Here is a 17,004-nt window from a genome sequence, read left to right as displayed (position 1 = left end):
GATATTGATTCATGTGAGGGGACAGACCACTGGAAGTCACAACTGTTGCAACTGATACAAAAGTATGAGGACATTTTCTCAAGGAGCAAGCTTGATTGTGGGATGGCTAACGATTTGGTCCATCGCATCCATTTGTCCGACCAGCGACTGTTCAGACTCCCGTACCGGCGTGTTCCACCAGGGGAATATCACAAGCTCCGACAGGTTCTCACGGAGATGGAGGAACGTGAGATCATTCGCAAGTCCAACAGCGTGTGGGCTTCCCCATTAGTGCTTGTATGGAAGAGGAACGGGGATCTCAGGATCTGCGTGGATTATCGCTGGTTGAATGCACGCACAATCAAGGATGCACATCCCTTGCCCCATCAATCTGTCTGTCTGGCAGCTCTGGGAGGTAATGCCATTTTCAGTGCAATGGATCTCACATCTGGCTTTTATAACATTGCCATGGCAGAAGAGGACAAAAAACTCACAACCTTCACAACACCTATGGGGCTTTATGAGTTTAATAGACTCCCACAGGGGTTATGCAACAGCCCTGCAAGCTTTATGAGACTAATGATGGGCATATTTGGAGATGAGAACTTTCTAACTCTACTCTGTTACCTGGATGATGTGCTTGTGTATGCTCCCAACGAAGCTGAAGCTCTCAGGGGGCTTGAAACAGTTTTCAGCAGACTTCGTGTTCATGGACTAAAGCTGGCCCCTAAACCTACTGAGGAGGAGCGTGAAATTCTTGGGTCATATTGTGGATGAAAACAGTGTGTCGACCGACCCAGATAAGGTCAAGGCAATCGCCTCCATGTCTGAGTCTGATCTTATGATGGAAGATGGCGCTACACCGTCCCAAAGAAAGATCAAGTCATTCTTGGGTATGATCATCATCAGCAGTTCATTCCTGATTGTTCCCGCATAGCCAAACCTGTTTGCACTGACTGCAGCACCAAAAGGAAAGAGAGGGAATGCAAGAGGCGCTGCTGCGTTCAGGAAACTGCACCCCAGTGACTGGAGAGAGGAGCACCACAACTCATTTGAACGTCTGAAAGCTGCACTTCTGGAGTCTGTCGTACTGGCACACCCTGATTTCAACCAACCATTCATTCTTTGTACTGATGCCTCCCAGGATGGCTTAGGCGCTGTGTTATCTCAGCTCCAGGATGGCGACAGCAAGACACGTCCTATTGCCTTTGCCAGCAAAGCACTGACCCACGCTCAGTGCAACTATCCTGCGCACCGCCTAGAGTTCTTGGCATTGAAGTGGTCCGTCTGCGACAAATTTAGCTATTGGCTGAAAGGGCACACCTTTACTGTTTGGACAGACAATAATCCACTGATTATCCTCACAAAACCCAAACTCGATGCGTGTGAGCAAAGGTGGGTAGCCAAGTTACCGCCATATAATTTCAGCATCAAATACATACCTGGTAGCAAGAACATCGTCGCTGATGCTCTGAGTAGGCAGCCATTCGTTCAAACCCGTGTCAGCCAAAGGCTCATAAAGGAGCCATATGCCGAGCTTTTGGAGGAGTCTCAACAAGTTCGAGAGGGTGTTGTTCAAGAAGTGTTCAGGGCTGACGCCAACCACCAGAGCGTCGAACACCCACTTTCACTAGAGAGTTTCGAATGCTGCTCTATGACTGATGTTGAGGTGTCTGCAGTGTTGGCAGGACATGTTGAGTGGGATCAGGGGTCCAAACAAAGGGTGGTCGCTTGTCTTGCGCAGGATCTGGAGCAACTCATCCCACCAGGCGAAAGCACCCTGCCTGTCTTCTCACTCCAGGAGCTCCAGGATCAACAGAGAAATGATGCCACACTGTCGCAGGTCATTCCGTTTGTCACCCGTGCAAGGCGGTCTTCAAGGAGAGAGCGAGCCGGATTGTCAATAAGGGTGCTTAAAACTTTGAAACAGTGGCATAGGTTGAAAATGCTTGATGGTATCTTATACCGAGTGTGTAAGGATACAGTAACTAGGAGGAAGTGCCATCAGTACATGGTACCCACCTCTTTGGTCAGCGGTGTTCTGCGAGGCGTTCACGATGATGCTGGCCATCAAGGTCAGAGCAGGACTTTGTATCTGGTACGGCAGAGGTTCTTTTGGGCTGATATGGAGCGTGATGTCAGAGAGTACGTCAAGACTTGCAAGCGTTGTGTTGTCAGTAAGACCTTGGAACCTGAAGGAAGAGCCAAGCTTGAAAGTATTAAGACCACAAGCCCCTTGGAACTAGTCTGTCTGGATTTCTGGTCTGCAGAGGATGCTAAAGGAAGGAGTGTGGATGTATTCGTGGCAACAGTCCACTTCACTAAAATGGCCCACGCCTTCAAGTGCTCTGACCAGTCAGCAAAGCATGTTGCACGTCAGTTGTGGGATAAGTACTTTTGTGTCTATGGATTCCCTCAAAGGATCCATTCAGACCAGGGTGCAAATTTTGAAAGCCAGTTGATTCAGGAGCTGTTGCAGGTTGCCGGTGTAAAAAAGTCAAGGACAACCCCTTACCATCCCATGGGGAACGGCCACACTGAGAGATTCAACCGAACCTTGGGGAATATGATCCGGACTTTACCCCCCAGAGATAAACAAAGATGGCCGCAGATGCTACAAATGCTGACCTTTGCATATAACTGTACAGCTCATGAGTCGACTGGCTATGCTCCCTTTTACCTGATGTATGGACGCATTCCCAGACTGTCAGTAGATGTGATCTTCTGCAATGTGGAGAGAGATAATGACATCACTATGACAGTTATGTCAAAAGGATGAGAGATGACCTCAAGGAAGCCCTCGCACTGGCCCAGGTCAATGCCAATCCCAGCCAACAACGACAGGCAGACCTGTATAACAAAGGGGTTAAGGGCACAGATATTGAAGAAGGGGATCAGGTTCTCTTGGCAGATAAGGGTGGACGCGGACGCAGGAAGTTGGCTGACAGGTAGGAGTCTACACTCTACACAGTTGTTTCCAAAGACTTAAGGTGCCATACTTACCACATTAAAAATCTCACCACCAGTCAAGAGAGGGTTGTCCACAGAAATATGCTGTTGCAAGCTAACTTCTTACCAGTGGAAGTGGAGCATGAAGTTGAGTCAACCTTTGACAGTGGCTCAGAAACAAGTAAAGAACACAGGAGACTCCTGTTGACTGAGTCCGAGGTTGACCGGTCAGATCGCACTGCCAGTTGGGTAGCTGAGTCTGCTGCTCCTGAAGGCCCCCCAGAAACTGAGCCTGTGCCCTTTGATTCCCCTCAACGGCCCCTTGGTAATCCTGTATCACCCTCTCGGGTGTCACAGATAAGCGACGGTGTCAGCACTGAGACTGACGGGGAGAGCGTCAGTGCTGCGTCAGATCTTCCCATTGAAACAGACATGGACAGCAGCAGTAAAGCAAGCAGCAATGTGGCAGAGACTAGGCGAAATAGTGTACAATCAGGATCAGGCGATGGTCAACCAAAGAGTCAAACAGCCAAGGGAGTAACTACTAAACTAGCCTTAAAACCTGATGGACTGCCACCAAGTGACTCAGTGGGCCATATTAGGACAAGAGTAGGCAGGATTATAAGGCCAGTTAACCGACTGATACAGAACATGACACAGAAAAACACACAGCCAAATGGCATAGTTTCATAGTTTGTTATGTCTCAGGGACAATTCTAAGTTCAACATTAATGTGCTTTTTTTGTGTAAACATACAGTTTGGGTTATAGTTATCTAGTCAGCTACAGGGGATTGTGTATAAGGCACTTTCCTAAGCAAGAGTACATTAAAGAAGTCTGGCCAGCTTCTTCATGTTACTTTCCCTGCTAGTTGGGAGACATTCATGTTGCGTGTAGTAATGTATATTTGAGAGTGATAACTGACTATGTTGAGATTACCCTTAAGCCAGCTATTATCCTGTACTGGAGCTGTTTTTTAGGAGTTCAGGGGGGAGTATGTAGCTGGGTCAATGATTACTTTGTTTTATTCATCTGATCATTCATTATTGTCATTATTTATTTATTTTCCTAATTAATTATGGTGAACATTCTCAAAACCTGGTCAATGCTAATATTATCTAAAAAAAAAAAAAGTTAGAATTTCCTGCATTGTTTTATATCAGTTCTATTTCTAAGTTCCGGGTTCACCTGTAGCAAGGGGGAGCCTTATTGGGGTAACACACAAAGGGGTACATGGGTGACGTCGGACCAAACTCCCGGCAAAAATATGACTGTTCCTACCTGCAACTGTGTGTTTCCTGACTCTGCCCTGTGCTTCCTTTGCAGAATGTAGGAGATACACTAATAATAAATGTAATTTATTAATCACTGGTGATTAATAAAGCACTCGTAAATGGGGCACCACCTCCGTTGTTCGTCTATTTGAATAATCCGGAGGTAATTAATCAAATTCGACTGGACAAGTTTAACTTGTATCAATTCTAATCAATTTCAGATCAATTTATTCAATCTCATAAATGAAGTAGTGACTTCTACACAGATCCATCGGTTCTCCACATTAAAAACAAACCTGCACAGACAATGACATACGGTTAAATATGTTTATTGACTAAATAATTCAGATTAAATAAATGAAATGGCAATTTAAATGAATAACAACAGGTAACAGGAAATATGGAATAACTAAGTAATGGGTTATTAGTGGAATATGGGCTGATGGTGAGATCACGAGTTAGGTTGAAGCATTTAAATATTACGGGAGTAATTTTAATACTACCAAAATCCTAACCGACTTTCTCTTAAACTAAAAGATATGAATCAGAGCCATAGACACCATCTCATGTATCATGTGTGAATCCAGCTGTGATGAGCGATGGAAAGCCTACTTTCTTAGCAGAGTGGTTGAGTCCGCGGCGGCGGGTTCCCTCAGGTGATTTACGACTCTAGCTGGCAGTCCCGGTTCAATGGTGGGGGTCAGCTCGTCCGGTATCAGCTGGTTGGACACCTCGGTCCGATGTCTTAGGAAGAGGGCAGCTGGTCCAGTACCGCTTGTCAACGAGTCTGTCTTTTGTTGGAAACCGCTTGCACGGTTTCAGACACAGCAAGTTGCTGTAGTGTCGTGATGATGATTTTGATAAAGATGTTCTTCTTCGTTGCTTCGAGTGGTTCTCAGGCTCTGACTTTGTAAACTAAATCTAACTTCTTGAATAAAATAACTGAGGATGATACGTTGATCAGGCGGATCTTCCGTTGTTAGTTAATGCAAGATAATCTAAATTAAGTTCACTTCCTCTAAATCAGGTTACAATACTTAACTGTATAAAACAAATTAAAACAGAACTTCGTTCTGGTACAAACTTAATAAAAGATACTGCGAAAAATATAAAAGTGAGAAAAATCAATGCGCGAGCACTTCTGCTGAGATCGCTGCCTTGAAGCGTGTTTCAAAGTAAAAGTAAGGAGCGGAAAAATTAAAGACGAGAGTTTCAAAAGTAAATTACAAGAGTAAGAGTGAAACAAAAAAAACCTAGACTAACTCGAGACAAGTGATGTCTCTTAGTTTTGTTGTCTCCAAATGGCGGGCGTGCCTGGGGGCAGGACTGCCGACTTTTTGTCTCCGAGTAGATAGTGTGAAAATTAACAGGAACTCACTAAAACTAAACTTATAGTTTTAAACGTTTCAACACCGTGCTTCACCTTTCACAGAATCTCACCATGGCTCAATAGATGTACTTTGTCTATCATGAAAAGGTTTATGACATGATTAAAATCACTAACATTCAAAAGGAATTAAAACTTGATTAAAACGTAAAAGAAAACACACTTGAATATACCGTAGGTAGAACTGGTAGAATTGATCACTTATACATATTTCTCCTAGTTCTAGCCTAATACTTGTTAAAACAAAAACATATCAGAGACATTTACTGGTGATAACAATAAACATATTAAACAGAATATTTCTTAAATAGCTCGTCATCAGGAGGTGCTGTGGTTCCACCGAACACAGGACAGATTAAACATTAAAACTTGATCTCAGTCAATCTTAATCGTAGAGAAACGGGAAAAAGATCAGTTTTATGAAATTCTTTTACTGTTTCCTAATCTGTTAAAATTAAGAGGATGAGTTCCTGGTTTAATGGTATTTTAGAACTTGCTTGAAATCGGGATGAGTGCAGAAACCATTATAGGTTGGAATGTGTGATAAGAGAAGCGTAGTCGTAAACCATTAGGGCAGGAGGGCTGGAAAACAGAGAAGAGGCCCAGAGTACTTTTACTCTGTAGTGGATTCATTTGATGATGAACTCAACCGACCTGAGAGAAAGGAGTGTCAATATCTTGAGTGGGGGAAGAGGACAAATGGTTATCCAAAGCTGTAAATAAAGGAGAGGGGTTCTCCTGTGAAGCGTCCATCTGACGGTTTCATTGAAAGCAAAACAAGTCAGGTGAAGAGGTGAGAGACTTCATGGCGTCTCTTTCCTGAAAACAGTCAGCTTGCAGATGAGAGGAGTAATTAATGCAAGAACAGAACCTCAATGGAATGCAGAGGCGATGGACATGTGTTCCTACACATGCTTCATGTCACAAGGGAAGATGATAATGAAGCTGTTAAGAGCAGTGAGAAAAGCACCACAGAAAACATGACAACTTGTGAAACAACACACAACTCTAGTGGAAATTGTTGTGCCACCGGGGCACAACAATTCCAGAGAGCAGAAAACCTGGAAAGGAAACTTGTCAAAAACAAAGACTTTCATAAAGAGTATCAGAGATTCATGTCTGACCTGATCAGTAAAGAGTATGCAGTGGAAGTACCAAAAGAAGAGACTGTGTCTGAAAATGATAGTGTGTGGTACATACCTAATCATGGGGTATATCACCCCCAAAAAGGGAAACTTTGCGAAGTTTTTGAATTTGCAGCATCATCAGGGCAAGTCATTGAATACAGAACTTTTACAAGGACCAGATTTAACAAATACACTAATAGGAGTGTTAACAAGATTCAGACATGACCACATTGGTTTAATGTCAGACATAGAGGCAATGTATCATCAAGTGAAAGTACCACCAGAGGATCAAGACCTCCTGCGATTCCTCTGGTGGCCGAATGGAAACCTGAATGAGCCCTTGAAAGAATACAAAATGGTTGTGCACTTGTTTGGGGCGACATCCTCTCCCAGCGGTGCCAACTTTGCATTAAGGAAGACAGCTGAGGATGCTAAGGACAAAATGGCACCTGCTGCAGTTAAAGCATGCACAATTTTTATGTAGATGACTGCCTTTTGTCAGTGTCAGATGAAACCCACACTGCAAAAACAGCCCTTCTAGAAAGAAGCAAAAAATTCTTATATTCAATCAAATCATCCTATATCAAGCAAAAAAATCTGCCAATGGGGTAAGCTTTTTTCGCTTGACAAGATTTCTTAAAATAAGCCCAAAATTCTTGGCTCTGAAAGACTAAAATGAGACTTTAAACTAGACAGAAAATCTTAAATTAACCCGAATTCTTCTAAAACAAGCAATGAAAAAAACACTAATTTAAGATTAAGTTACTTAAAATTAGAATTTAAGTCTCTTGACTAAATTAAATTTAAGAATTGACACCTTAATCTGGGATTGATAATGAGCATAAAAGTAGTTAAAATAAGACATCATTTCTTAAAACAGCATAACAAATATAAGTGATGTCTTAAATCAAGACACCAAAACTTTCTCATTTAATATTTTTTTATTAACTTTGCAATACAATTGCTCAACTCAACATCCAAAAAAGGACAACTTCCACATTCCAGAGCTATCATAATCTAACAGATTGAAAAGCCAGTTTTGATTTGAACCTCACTATCAAAAAAACCCATCAGTTATTGTAGCAGCATACTACAGCAATAAACACCATGTTGCAGCTGCTTTGCAGCATATTATCCCACAGGAAAGGTTTTCAATCTCACCAACAAATGTGTCTAACTGTGATGAACTTTTTTTTTAAACAGAACATCATCTTTCTTTGAAATACTTACAACAGGAAGAGTGGGGCAGAGTGATGGACAAAGGGACTCACTCACTGAATGACTTCCACTCACCCATCGCTTTTTTGTAGTGAGGGGTCAAATCCTGCTCATGAATTGAATCTTGAAGTACCTCTGTCTGCAGTACTGACAGTAGTGTAGAAATGCACTTGGGGTAGGTCATGTGCAGGGCATAGTAATATGCCATGACGTAGAGAAGTCCCTCATTAAGTCTGTCTATGGTGAAGGTGGTCACAGGTGTTTTTCCGATGGCGATCATACAGTTGTCCTCAGAAACGAGCAGAACCGGAGAAGACAGGGGTCGCTGCTGCATGAAACCATTAGGATCCTCAGAAGTCTAGATGACACAAATAAATCAAGAAGATTAGAAAAAACATTGCAAGTAACATAAACTTAAGACCTGGACTAGGACATTAGTGAAATCATATTGTACTTTAAAACAAACAGTCACAGTAACCCCTCAGCATTAAGCCCACTGCAAATGCTGAATGCACAGCTAGTTCCAATGATGTTAGTACTACATTAAGTACACTATGGAAAACACTTCCCCTTTGGAGCTTTTGAAATGATAAAAGTTTATCTCAAAGTAACTAAACCTAATATAAAATGTATGCCTGAAAAACTGTAACATATATTATGAAATGTTTCAGTAAGTCTGTAAATCTCACCGCTAGGACATGGAAAAGAGCCTCGCTGCTTGAGCCCAGTTTCTTCGGTGGCAAAGTGCTGGACGGAAAGAGCAGTGGCATGGCTCTGAAGACAGCTGTGATATGCTCCACTGGTTTAATGGAAAAGGGACAATACAAGGTGGTACCATAAATAACTTTAACATAACAAATAATTACGAGACATTATTATTAGGGATAGACTGATTATCGGCCGGGCCGATTATCGGCGCCGATATTCGGCATTTTGACGCATATCGGCATCGGCCTTTTTTTTAATCCGACGGCCGATAAGAGATCAATTTAAAACTGGGTTATTTTGGCTCTGGGTTATTCTGGCTCTTATTTTGGCTCCAGCATTGTCCCACCCACAGCACCATCTGAGTGGTTACAAGCTCTGGTTACACGCACAGGTAACAGCCAATCAGCAGTGAAAGCTGTGCATGCACAGTGCTCACGTGAGTTGTAGAGTTTCGCTACAGTCTGCTGAGCGTGTAGAGCCAAGCGGATCGGTGGGCTAACGTTACGCTAATGCTAATCAGCCTTCACCTGGACTGAATTGAGTTCATTAGGTTTTTACTCTCTCTCTCTCTCACACACAGACTTCTACTATCACGGACTATTTCCATATCGATATTATCAGCAACCTTGTTTCGAGTGATTAACACGCACGTCTGGAGGGACTGCGAGCGAGCAGAGCTGCCGCTTATGTTTATATAACGTTAATGGGCTCACAGTCATGTTACTAGTTGAGTGTAGAGGACTGGGATGTTAATTACAATTTCAGGAGAGTCTGCTGCCTTAACTTACCTTCGAAACCGAGCCCCCAGGAACAGCGCCGGTTCCGTTCGGCAAAACTTTTTCTCCTCTCCGCTCGCAGTCCCTCCAGACGTGCTTGTTAATCACTCGAAACAAGGTTGCTGATAATATCGATATGGAAATAGTCCGTGATAGTAACGTAGCCCGCCGGTAGCCCCACCGGTCCGCTTTCTCCTCCTGGCTCTGGACGCTCAGCAGACTGTAGCGAAACTCTACAACTCACGACGTTACTCTGAGGCCCAATACGTTAGCGGCAGCTGTCTGTTCCTATGATAAACACTGATTATTAAAGAGAAGATGCTGCAGGCTATTTAGTGTTTTTAACGGTTTAATCACTTGAAACAAGGATGCTGATAATATTGATAGGGAAATAGTCAGTGATCAAAGTAAGAAGTGTGTGTGTGTGAGTAAAATTCAGTTAGTTTTACTGCAGGGAAGCACGTTGAGGGGATGGCTAGAGAATTAAGAAAACTAAAGTTAAAAGTTAATTAATAAAGAAGTGTGTGTGTGTGTGTGTGTGTGTGTGTGCCACATGAGAAGCTGCAGAAACTGACAGCAAAGCACCGTCTGAGAGAAAACTGTAGGGCAATAATGGCTGTTTAACTACCAAGTTATTTTACTCTACCTTTTTTTTGTGTTGATTGAGATCCCAAGCAGCAGAAAATGACATATTGTTAGATGAAGTGTGTCCTGAAGCTGTCTTTGACAGTTTCTTGTAGAGAGGAGCAGGATATTGCTGTTCAAGACTTAAGACATAATATAACTGCATCAAGGCCAATATTTTCCCTTTTACTGCAAATGAATATCGGCTCCAAATATCGGTTATCGGCCTCCTTGACTACTAATAATCGGTATCGGCCCTGAAAAAACCATATCGGTCTATCTCTAATTATTATATAAAATGAACAAGTCAATGTATTGTGACTTCACCTCCATTCAAAGTTTTAGGAGGCTTCATGGCCTTCTTCATAACTCCATAAAACTGGACCTTTGAATAGAAGGTTTTCCATCTGTTCTGCATCTCTGATATGTACTGGGAGTTGGTCGGTTGGATGATTCGCTGCAGCTCATCCAGCACCTGAAAAATAGATTCAGATAAAGAAAAAAAAACTGAAAAAAAGTACATTCTGATGACTTCTTCAAAAAAAAAAACCCAACAACATTACTTACATGATCCAGTTCTCTGAAACAAGGGTAAGCCTCTAGAATCTTTGTTGCTCTGTCTTGCTCCTTTAAAACATCAGAGGTGATGAAGCGTCTTCGAGACTCAAATTCCATGTTCAGCAAATGAGTTACCGCAGCTTTGTTTGGCTTTTTGGACTTGTACATTTCTTGGAGGGTCTTGTAGTGTCTTGCTTGGATTTTCTGGCTGTCCATGATGTCAACTGAACAAGCTGAAGACATTACAGGAACGTTATGGTGGAAAGGGGACATGAGATTTCCAAACTAACAAGTAAAACTGACAAATTAAATGTAATAAGATACATACATTCTTCATCACTGCTGTTCCGGTTCTGCGCTGGGGTGCTGGTTCTAGGTGACAGATCTACTGGGATGCCCATGGGACTAACAGGTGACCGTTCCAGAATAATGGTGGATGTACTGGAATCTCCATCATAGTCAGTAGTTGCAACGTCTGAACTGACTTCTTGTCGTGGTTTCTTGGAAGGAGGACCTTTGGCCTTCTTTGGACTTCTGACATTTGAGAGTCTCTTCATGAGCTTTTTGGCAACATGCTCCTGCGAGGCATATATAGTTAACATAAAAAAAAATGACAATAGGCTCAAACTTTCTTATATTCTAATTATATCTTTCGGCAATGTCTTGCTCCATTTGAACTTTCTGTCACGATTTAGCACTGTATGAACAGAAATCTCAGTATTAACATCATACCAGCAACAAGCAAAAGTGACAAAATCTACTCACCCACTCATTGTTTGATGACCTGTCTTTTATCATTGGATAGTAATCCACCAGTCGCTTTGCCATGGCATTCACCTCATGTTTGGTGGGGTATCTGGAGTCCTCTGTGGCTCTTGCGATGGAGATCATGTTAGTCATAGTGTTTCTTATGAGTCGGCAGAAGAGCTCCTTGGATAGGGTCACATTGTGCTCGGTCCCCAGCCGTTTCTGTTCAAAGTAGGAGCGTCGCACCTGTTCAAGCTCACTGTCTGTGAAGACTATGTATTCTGGGTTTGACATAGTCACAAATTTAGAAGTATTGGCCTCCTCTTTTGAAAGGTCACTGCCTCCAGTGGGGGGTGATTGCTGAATTTCGGGAACAGTATCCACCTAAAACACATTGACACAAACATTTATTGAGTAACTTTGTCATAGTATGTTCTTACTTGTTAGTTCAAGCATTTTCATTTTGGGGATTAAAAAAGCACTTTTTTATTTTATATCCACTGTTGAAATGGACTCAAAGCAGAAATGTCTAAACAAATGACATATTTATGTATATGAACCAGATTTAAACTGTGATATTGGAAAAATGTTGTACTGTTAAACAGTTCTGTTGTACTGTGAAATACAAACCTGACCTTTTCATCTTTATTTACAACAAGCCATATAGCCCGCCGCCTCAAGAAATTTTCAGGACCAGGAAAGAGGTCTTTGATGTCGTCTCGGGAAAGCGAGTGGAGTAAGTCTTCTCCAATATTAGCAGCTGGAATATAGAACAGTTACAGTCAGGGCCAAGAAACAAAGGTTATCATTGAATTCCCTCAGATTTTAACATAGCAGGTGAGGACATTTTGCCAACACCCCTTGTACAATAAGCACTGTTTGGACATTTTACAAATTTTTCCTATTTTTACTTCAAGAGCAGTGAGTGAATTTGACAGCATTTATAAATTACCGGTACATATATTGAAGCCATGCAAACTACAGTAAGAGTGACAATAGAGCCTTGCTAGATAAAATGCATTCACATTTCATGTCAGTTAATATTGTAAAGCTTGATAGACAATTGGCACCACAAATGGCACCTTTAAACAAATGCGTTAGCATACAGATTAAACTCAGGCGCCTTGTACTTATTGTGCGGGGGGGAGAGGGGGAGGGGGTTGCCAAGGTAACAAACACCGAGTCAGTGGCAAGACTTGAACCGGGGTCCTGTGCGCGCAAAAGAGCTCCAACGGCTCCGGCTCCTGCCTGGGCATGTGCACTGCTTAATCAATTAACCCTTAACATTTTACAACCAGGCATTTTTCAGCATTTACAGCCCCTAATATTAACAACATGGACCCAAAGCTTAATTAGACTTAACCTATTTCTAGATGGGAATCATAATGCAACACCAGCTGGTTTTTTGATGTAGATAAGCTGCTAAACTTTAGCCCATTAGCAAATCCACAAATCGTTAAGATAGGTAAACAACGCCAGCACAACATAAAAGTAACCCCTGTAGCATACCTCTGAGTGTGGCAATTGCAACCTCGTCCAGTTTGTCCATCTTTTGACTCTGATATCCATCCATAATCGATGTTTGAGAATAATACATTTCGAGCAGCAGCAGGTAACCTCCGGAATAGCTGCTGTGTAGGCCTAATTCAAATTGCAACGGACTCCAAGCGGAGAAAAAAAAAAAAAAAAAGCGCGACAGGGTGGATTGTACCATCTTCCAAGAGGGAGCGGGGGTGGGCACTCAGCCTAAATGAGTTTATTTTGAATTTATACAAATTATATTCATCTAAATAAGTTTATATTACTTTATAATTATTAAAATCGAGGCACACTCATGTGATAATTGATAAATGGCAAGTCGTTTCTGCCGTCATAAGACACTGAATTATGGTGTGAGCAATAACCAGGACGTATCACCAGGTCATGGTTCAGACGGTTCAGACAGAGCAGGGGCAAACGCAGGTCGGACTCCAGCTAGTTAACTCAGGCTAAAAACGGGGGAAATGATTTCTTGAAGGCATTGCTCCATTAGAAATAAAGTGTGTGTTAAAACAGTTAGTTCTTTTAGGTCAACTAGACTTGGATGTTCTCAATACTGCATTAACTGGATTTCCCTACTCTCCACTTGATGTCAAAGACAAACCAAGCCCTATAGCTTACAGCACATTAGCTTCAAGTGATAATAAATTGAAGCAATCCTCAGGCCAAATGATTGTTCTACTAAAGATATTGCCATTTCTTATTGATACAGCTAAAGATACTGAATACTACAAAATAATTCTTGAACTCATAGAAATTGTTAAAATTTTGTTTGCTCCTGTCATTGGTCTACAGACAATTAGCAAGTTGAAAAGACTTAATACTTTAATACTTTGCAAGTCTTTAATAAGGCATAATCAAATGTATGAATGTTGTCAAAATGTAAGTTATTCTGAACACCCAATTTTTTTTAACGAGTGTGCGTTGGGACCAACTTCAGAAATACGCAACATGTCGTATTTGAAAGAAAAAACAAGGGCTTTCCTTGGAACTGATGACATAGACAATGCAGTGTCTGTAAAATGGATTAATCTAAATGGTAATAAATATATACGGGAGAAGACATTACTTGTAACTGCTGTTAATTCCAATGATTTACCTGAGTTTGGACTTGTGAGCAATATCTATGTAATTAACTCATCATTATATTGTTTTGAGTTGCAGCAGCATACTACTGTTCGCTATGATGGAAATTACATGGCATATACAATAGAGATTCCAAACATGGCACAAGCAACTGAACTCATAGCATCTGATAATCTGGTAGATTTCACTCCATATTATAGTTATACTCACAAGGATGTGACATATGTCCCTACAAAATATTGAGATGTGCTTGGGCTACACAGAGCCTCATCTGATGGACCGTAAAAGGCGCACTGTTTAATGTGTTTGCCACAAACTGTGCTTCTTGACCGTCAATTTTGTTGTTTCATGATTCTTTCTTCTTCAGATAAACAATCAATTAGCAGTCAGATGCCGATGCTGCAGGATACTGCATGTTCTTTTGTGATTCAGGATGCAATTGAGTCAAGGGTCATATCATTTTGGCCATTTTTTCATTTTGTTTTGTTTATGGGCCATGCAGTTTTCATTCAGCATGGTTATTTGTATTATGTTGTGTGTTGTATAGACCAGTCTGCTGTCATCTTAATATGTAAGATATGAAGCAGCAGGTTCTGCCCTGCAATGAAAATAATAATAATAATAATAACAATAATAATAATAATAATAATAATAATAATAAACCTTTAATTGTCCTTGTTTCATGGCATTCTTAAATTGAGAAGTTGTGCAAATGGTCTTACTCTTAAAATAAGGCAAATAATCTTGTCACTGCACTGGGTTTTATTGTAAAACATTTTTATACTCTGTTTCTGGTTCATTCTAGCTCAAAATTAGCTGGTATATCTTAACAAGATAAAGTAAGGCATACTTTCTTAAAATGAGATAATTTTTCTAATCAAAACATGCTTGACAAGATTAATATTCTTTTGGGCAAAAAAATAAGACTTATTTTCTTGATACAAGGCTTTTTTTACTTTCTTGAAATTCCTTTTTTGCAGTGCAAGCAGTTGATGTGGTCAGAGACTTGACAGCACTGTGTGAGAGTGGAGGATTTCATCTTACAAAATGGATGAGTAATAGCAGGACTGTTCTAGCCTCCATTCCTGAGTCAGAAAGAGCAAAAGAGGTTAAAGATTTGGACCTTGATCATGATGCATTACCTGACGGAAGAGTCCTTGGAGTGAACTGGTGTACAGAGTCAGATGTTTTCAAGGACAGAATTAATGCAAAGAATACACCATAAACTAGACGTGGCATCCTGTCATTTGTAAGTGCTGTGTATGACCCGTTAGGGTTTTTGTCACCTGTCATCAAAGTTCAAAGTTCAAAAGTTCAAAGTCGACTTTATTGTCAAAACTGCAATATGTACAAGACATACAGAGAATTGAAATTGTGTTTCCCTCTATCCAGACAATATAAGTGAATATGTAAAAAAAAAAATAAAAAAAAAAAAGCAGAAATAAGAAATATAAGAATATAGAATAAAATAGAAATATAGATCTAAAAATAAAAATAAAAATAAAAATAAAATATGTACAGCTAAGAGACATTCGGGAATATAAAGTCCGGAGATATAAATAGTGTAGAATAGATATGTCAGTATTGGGATTGGATATAAATATAGATATAAATATGGCAGTTTGATATAAATATGACAGTATAAAATGGTCTAAACTGGTCTATGACAATGAAATTGTAAACATAAAAATCCTTCCAGCTAAAATGATCCTGCAGGAGCTGTGTGGCAGGAAAGTCTCCTGGGATTAAGATATCCCTGCTGACCTGGCTCAAAAGTCACAAAAGTGGATTTTGGATCTTGCAAAACTTCATGGTTTCACATTGGACAGATGTCTAAAACCAGCTGGTTTTGGAAAAGTCACATCTGCACAAATGCACCACTTTGTGGACGTGAGTGAGAAAGGTTATGGAGTTGTCACCTACCTTCTCATTAAAAACAAAAAGGGTTCAGTTCACTGTTCATTCATCATTGGGAAGTCCAGAGTGTCTCCATTAAAACAAACAACAATTCCGAGACTGGAATTGACAGCTGCTGCTGTCGCTGTAAAAATGGACAGGCTTATGACAAAAGAGCTGCAAATGCCACTGGAAGAATCCATGTTTTGGTCTGACAGTACCACTGTGTTGAGATATATTGCTAGTGAGAATGTTAGATTTAAAACCTTTGTAGCAAACAGAGTGTCACTTATCACAGACAACACTAAGCCAAGTCAGTGGATGTATGTGAACTCTGAGCTGAATCCAGCCACCATGCATCCAGAGGCATGAATGCAGACACATTCATAAAGTGTCAGGACTGGACTGGTGGGCCAGATTTTTTGAAGAAAGATGAGAAACACTGGCCAGTTTCACCTGATATCAAAGAGATACAGAAAGATGTTGTTGAAGTTAAAGCTGCAGTGAGTGCGAATGCTACAAATGCATATGAGAATACACTTAACAAGCTCATTTGTCATTATTCAGAATGGCACAGATTAACAAGAGCAGTTTCCTGGATGATGAAGTTGAAACAACTGCTCCACAAACTGAGAGTACATCGCAAATTACTCACATTACAAGCAAGTGGGAGACTGAGTCATGAAAGGAAAACTGAGATTGTTGCAAACCAGATGCAAAAGTTCAAAACAACTATCAGTGGATCTTTGCTCACTACTGAAGATATTGCACTGGGAGAGATTGAAATTGTCAAACTGTATCAAATGCAAGGCTTATGTGATGAACTGATGACTCTTTAGAAAGGTGACAAGCTGAAGAGAAGAAGTCACATCATCAAGCTTGATCCTGTCGTGCAGGATCAAGAAAGATATCAGCAAAACCTGGTGAACAGAGAATGGCAAATCTGCCACAAGATCGCCTGATACCAGACAATCCTCCGTTCACTAGTGTAGGAATAGACTATTTCGGACCCTTTGAGGTCAAGTGTGGGAGGAGTATGGTCAAGAGGTATGGGGTCTTGTTCACATGTCTCACAGTCAGAGCAATTCATATAGAAGTTGCTAATTCTCTCGAAACTGATTCCTTTGGACGATTTAT

At 40.9% G+C, this 17,004-nt stretch overlaps 1 protein-coding gene across 1 annotated transcript; it reads right to left on the bottom strand.

Moving 5' to 3' along the window:
* Window positions 1-7,637: 7,637 nt before the first annotated feature.
* Window positions 7,638-12,910, bottom strand: LOC141010702 (uncharacterized). Its single transcript, XM_073483790.1, has 8 exons — window positions 12,856-12,910; window positions 11,982-12,106; window positions 11,365-11,730; window positions 10,928-11,177; window positions 10,609-10,832; window positions 10,369-10,516; window positions 8,623-8,732; window positions 7,638-8,291 (listed from the first exon to the last, which is right to left on the bottom strand). The coding sequence occupies exons 1-8, from the start codon at window positions 12,893-12,895 to the stop codon at window positions 7,983-7,985; spliced, it is 1,572 nt and encodes a 523-aa protein (XP_073339891.1). The 5' UTR covers window positions 12,896-12,910; the 3' UTR covers window positions 7,638-7,982.
* Between the last annotated feature and the right edge of the window lie 4,094 nt (window positions 12,911-17,004).

The sequence above is a fragment of the Pagrus major genome, chromosome 16, assembly GCF_040436345.1.
Source record: "Pagrus major chromosome 16, Pma_NU_1.0".
NCBI lineage: Eukaryota > Metazoa > Chordata > Actinopteri > Spariformes > Sparidae > Pagrus > Pagrus major.
The sequence above is the reverse complement of the archived record's forward strand: the minus strand, read 5'-3'. Positions and strand labels throughout refer to the sequence as shown.

What these genes read in the sequence shown, in the direction of transcription:
- LOC141010702 (XM_073483790.1), bottom strand. Translation starts at nt 12,895, where the DNA reads ATGGACAAACTGGACGAGGTTGCAATTGCCACACTCAGAG. An exon ending in TGCAATTGCCACACTCAGAG is followed by an intron (nt 12,107 to 12,855) that starts GTATGCTACAGG and finishes TCTATATTCCAG; the next exon opens with CTGCTAATATTGGAGAAGAC. An exon ending in GAACAGCAGTGATGAAGAAT is followed by an intron (nt 10,833 to 10,927) that starts GTATGTATCTTA and finishes TAATGTCTTCAG; the next exon opens with CTTGTTCAGTTGACATCATG.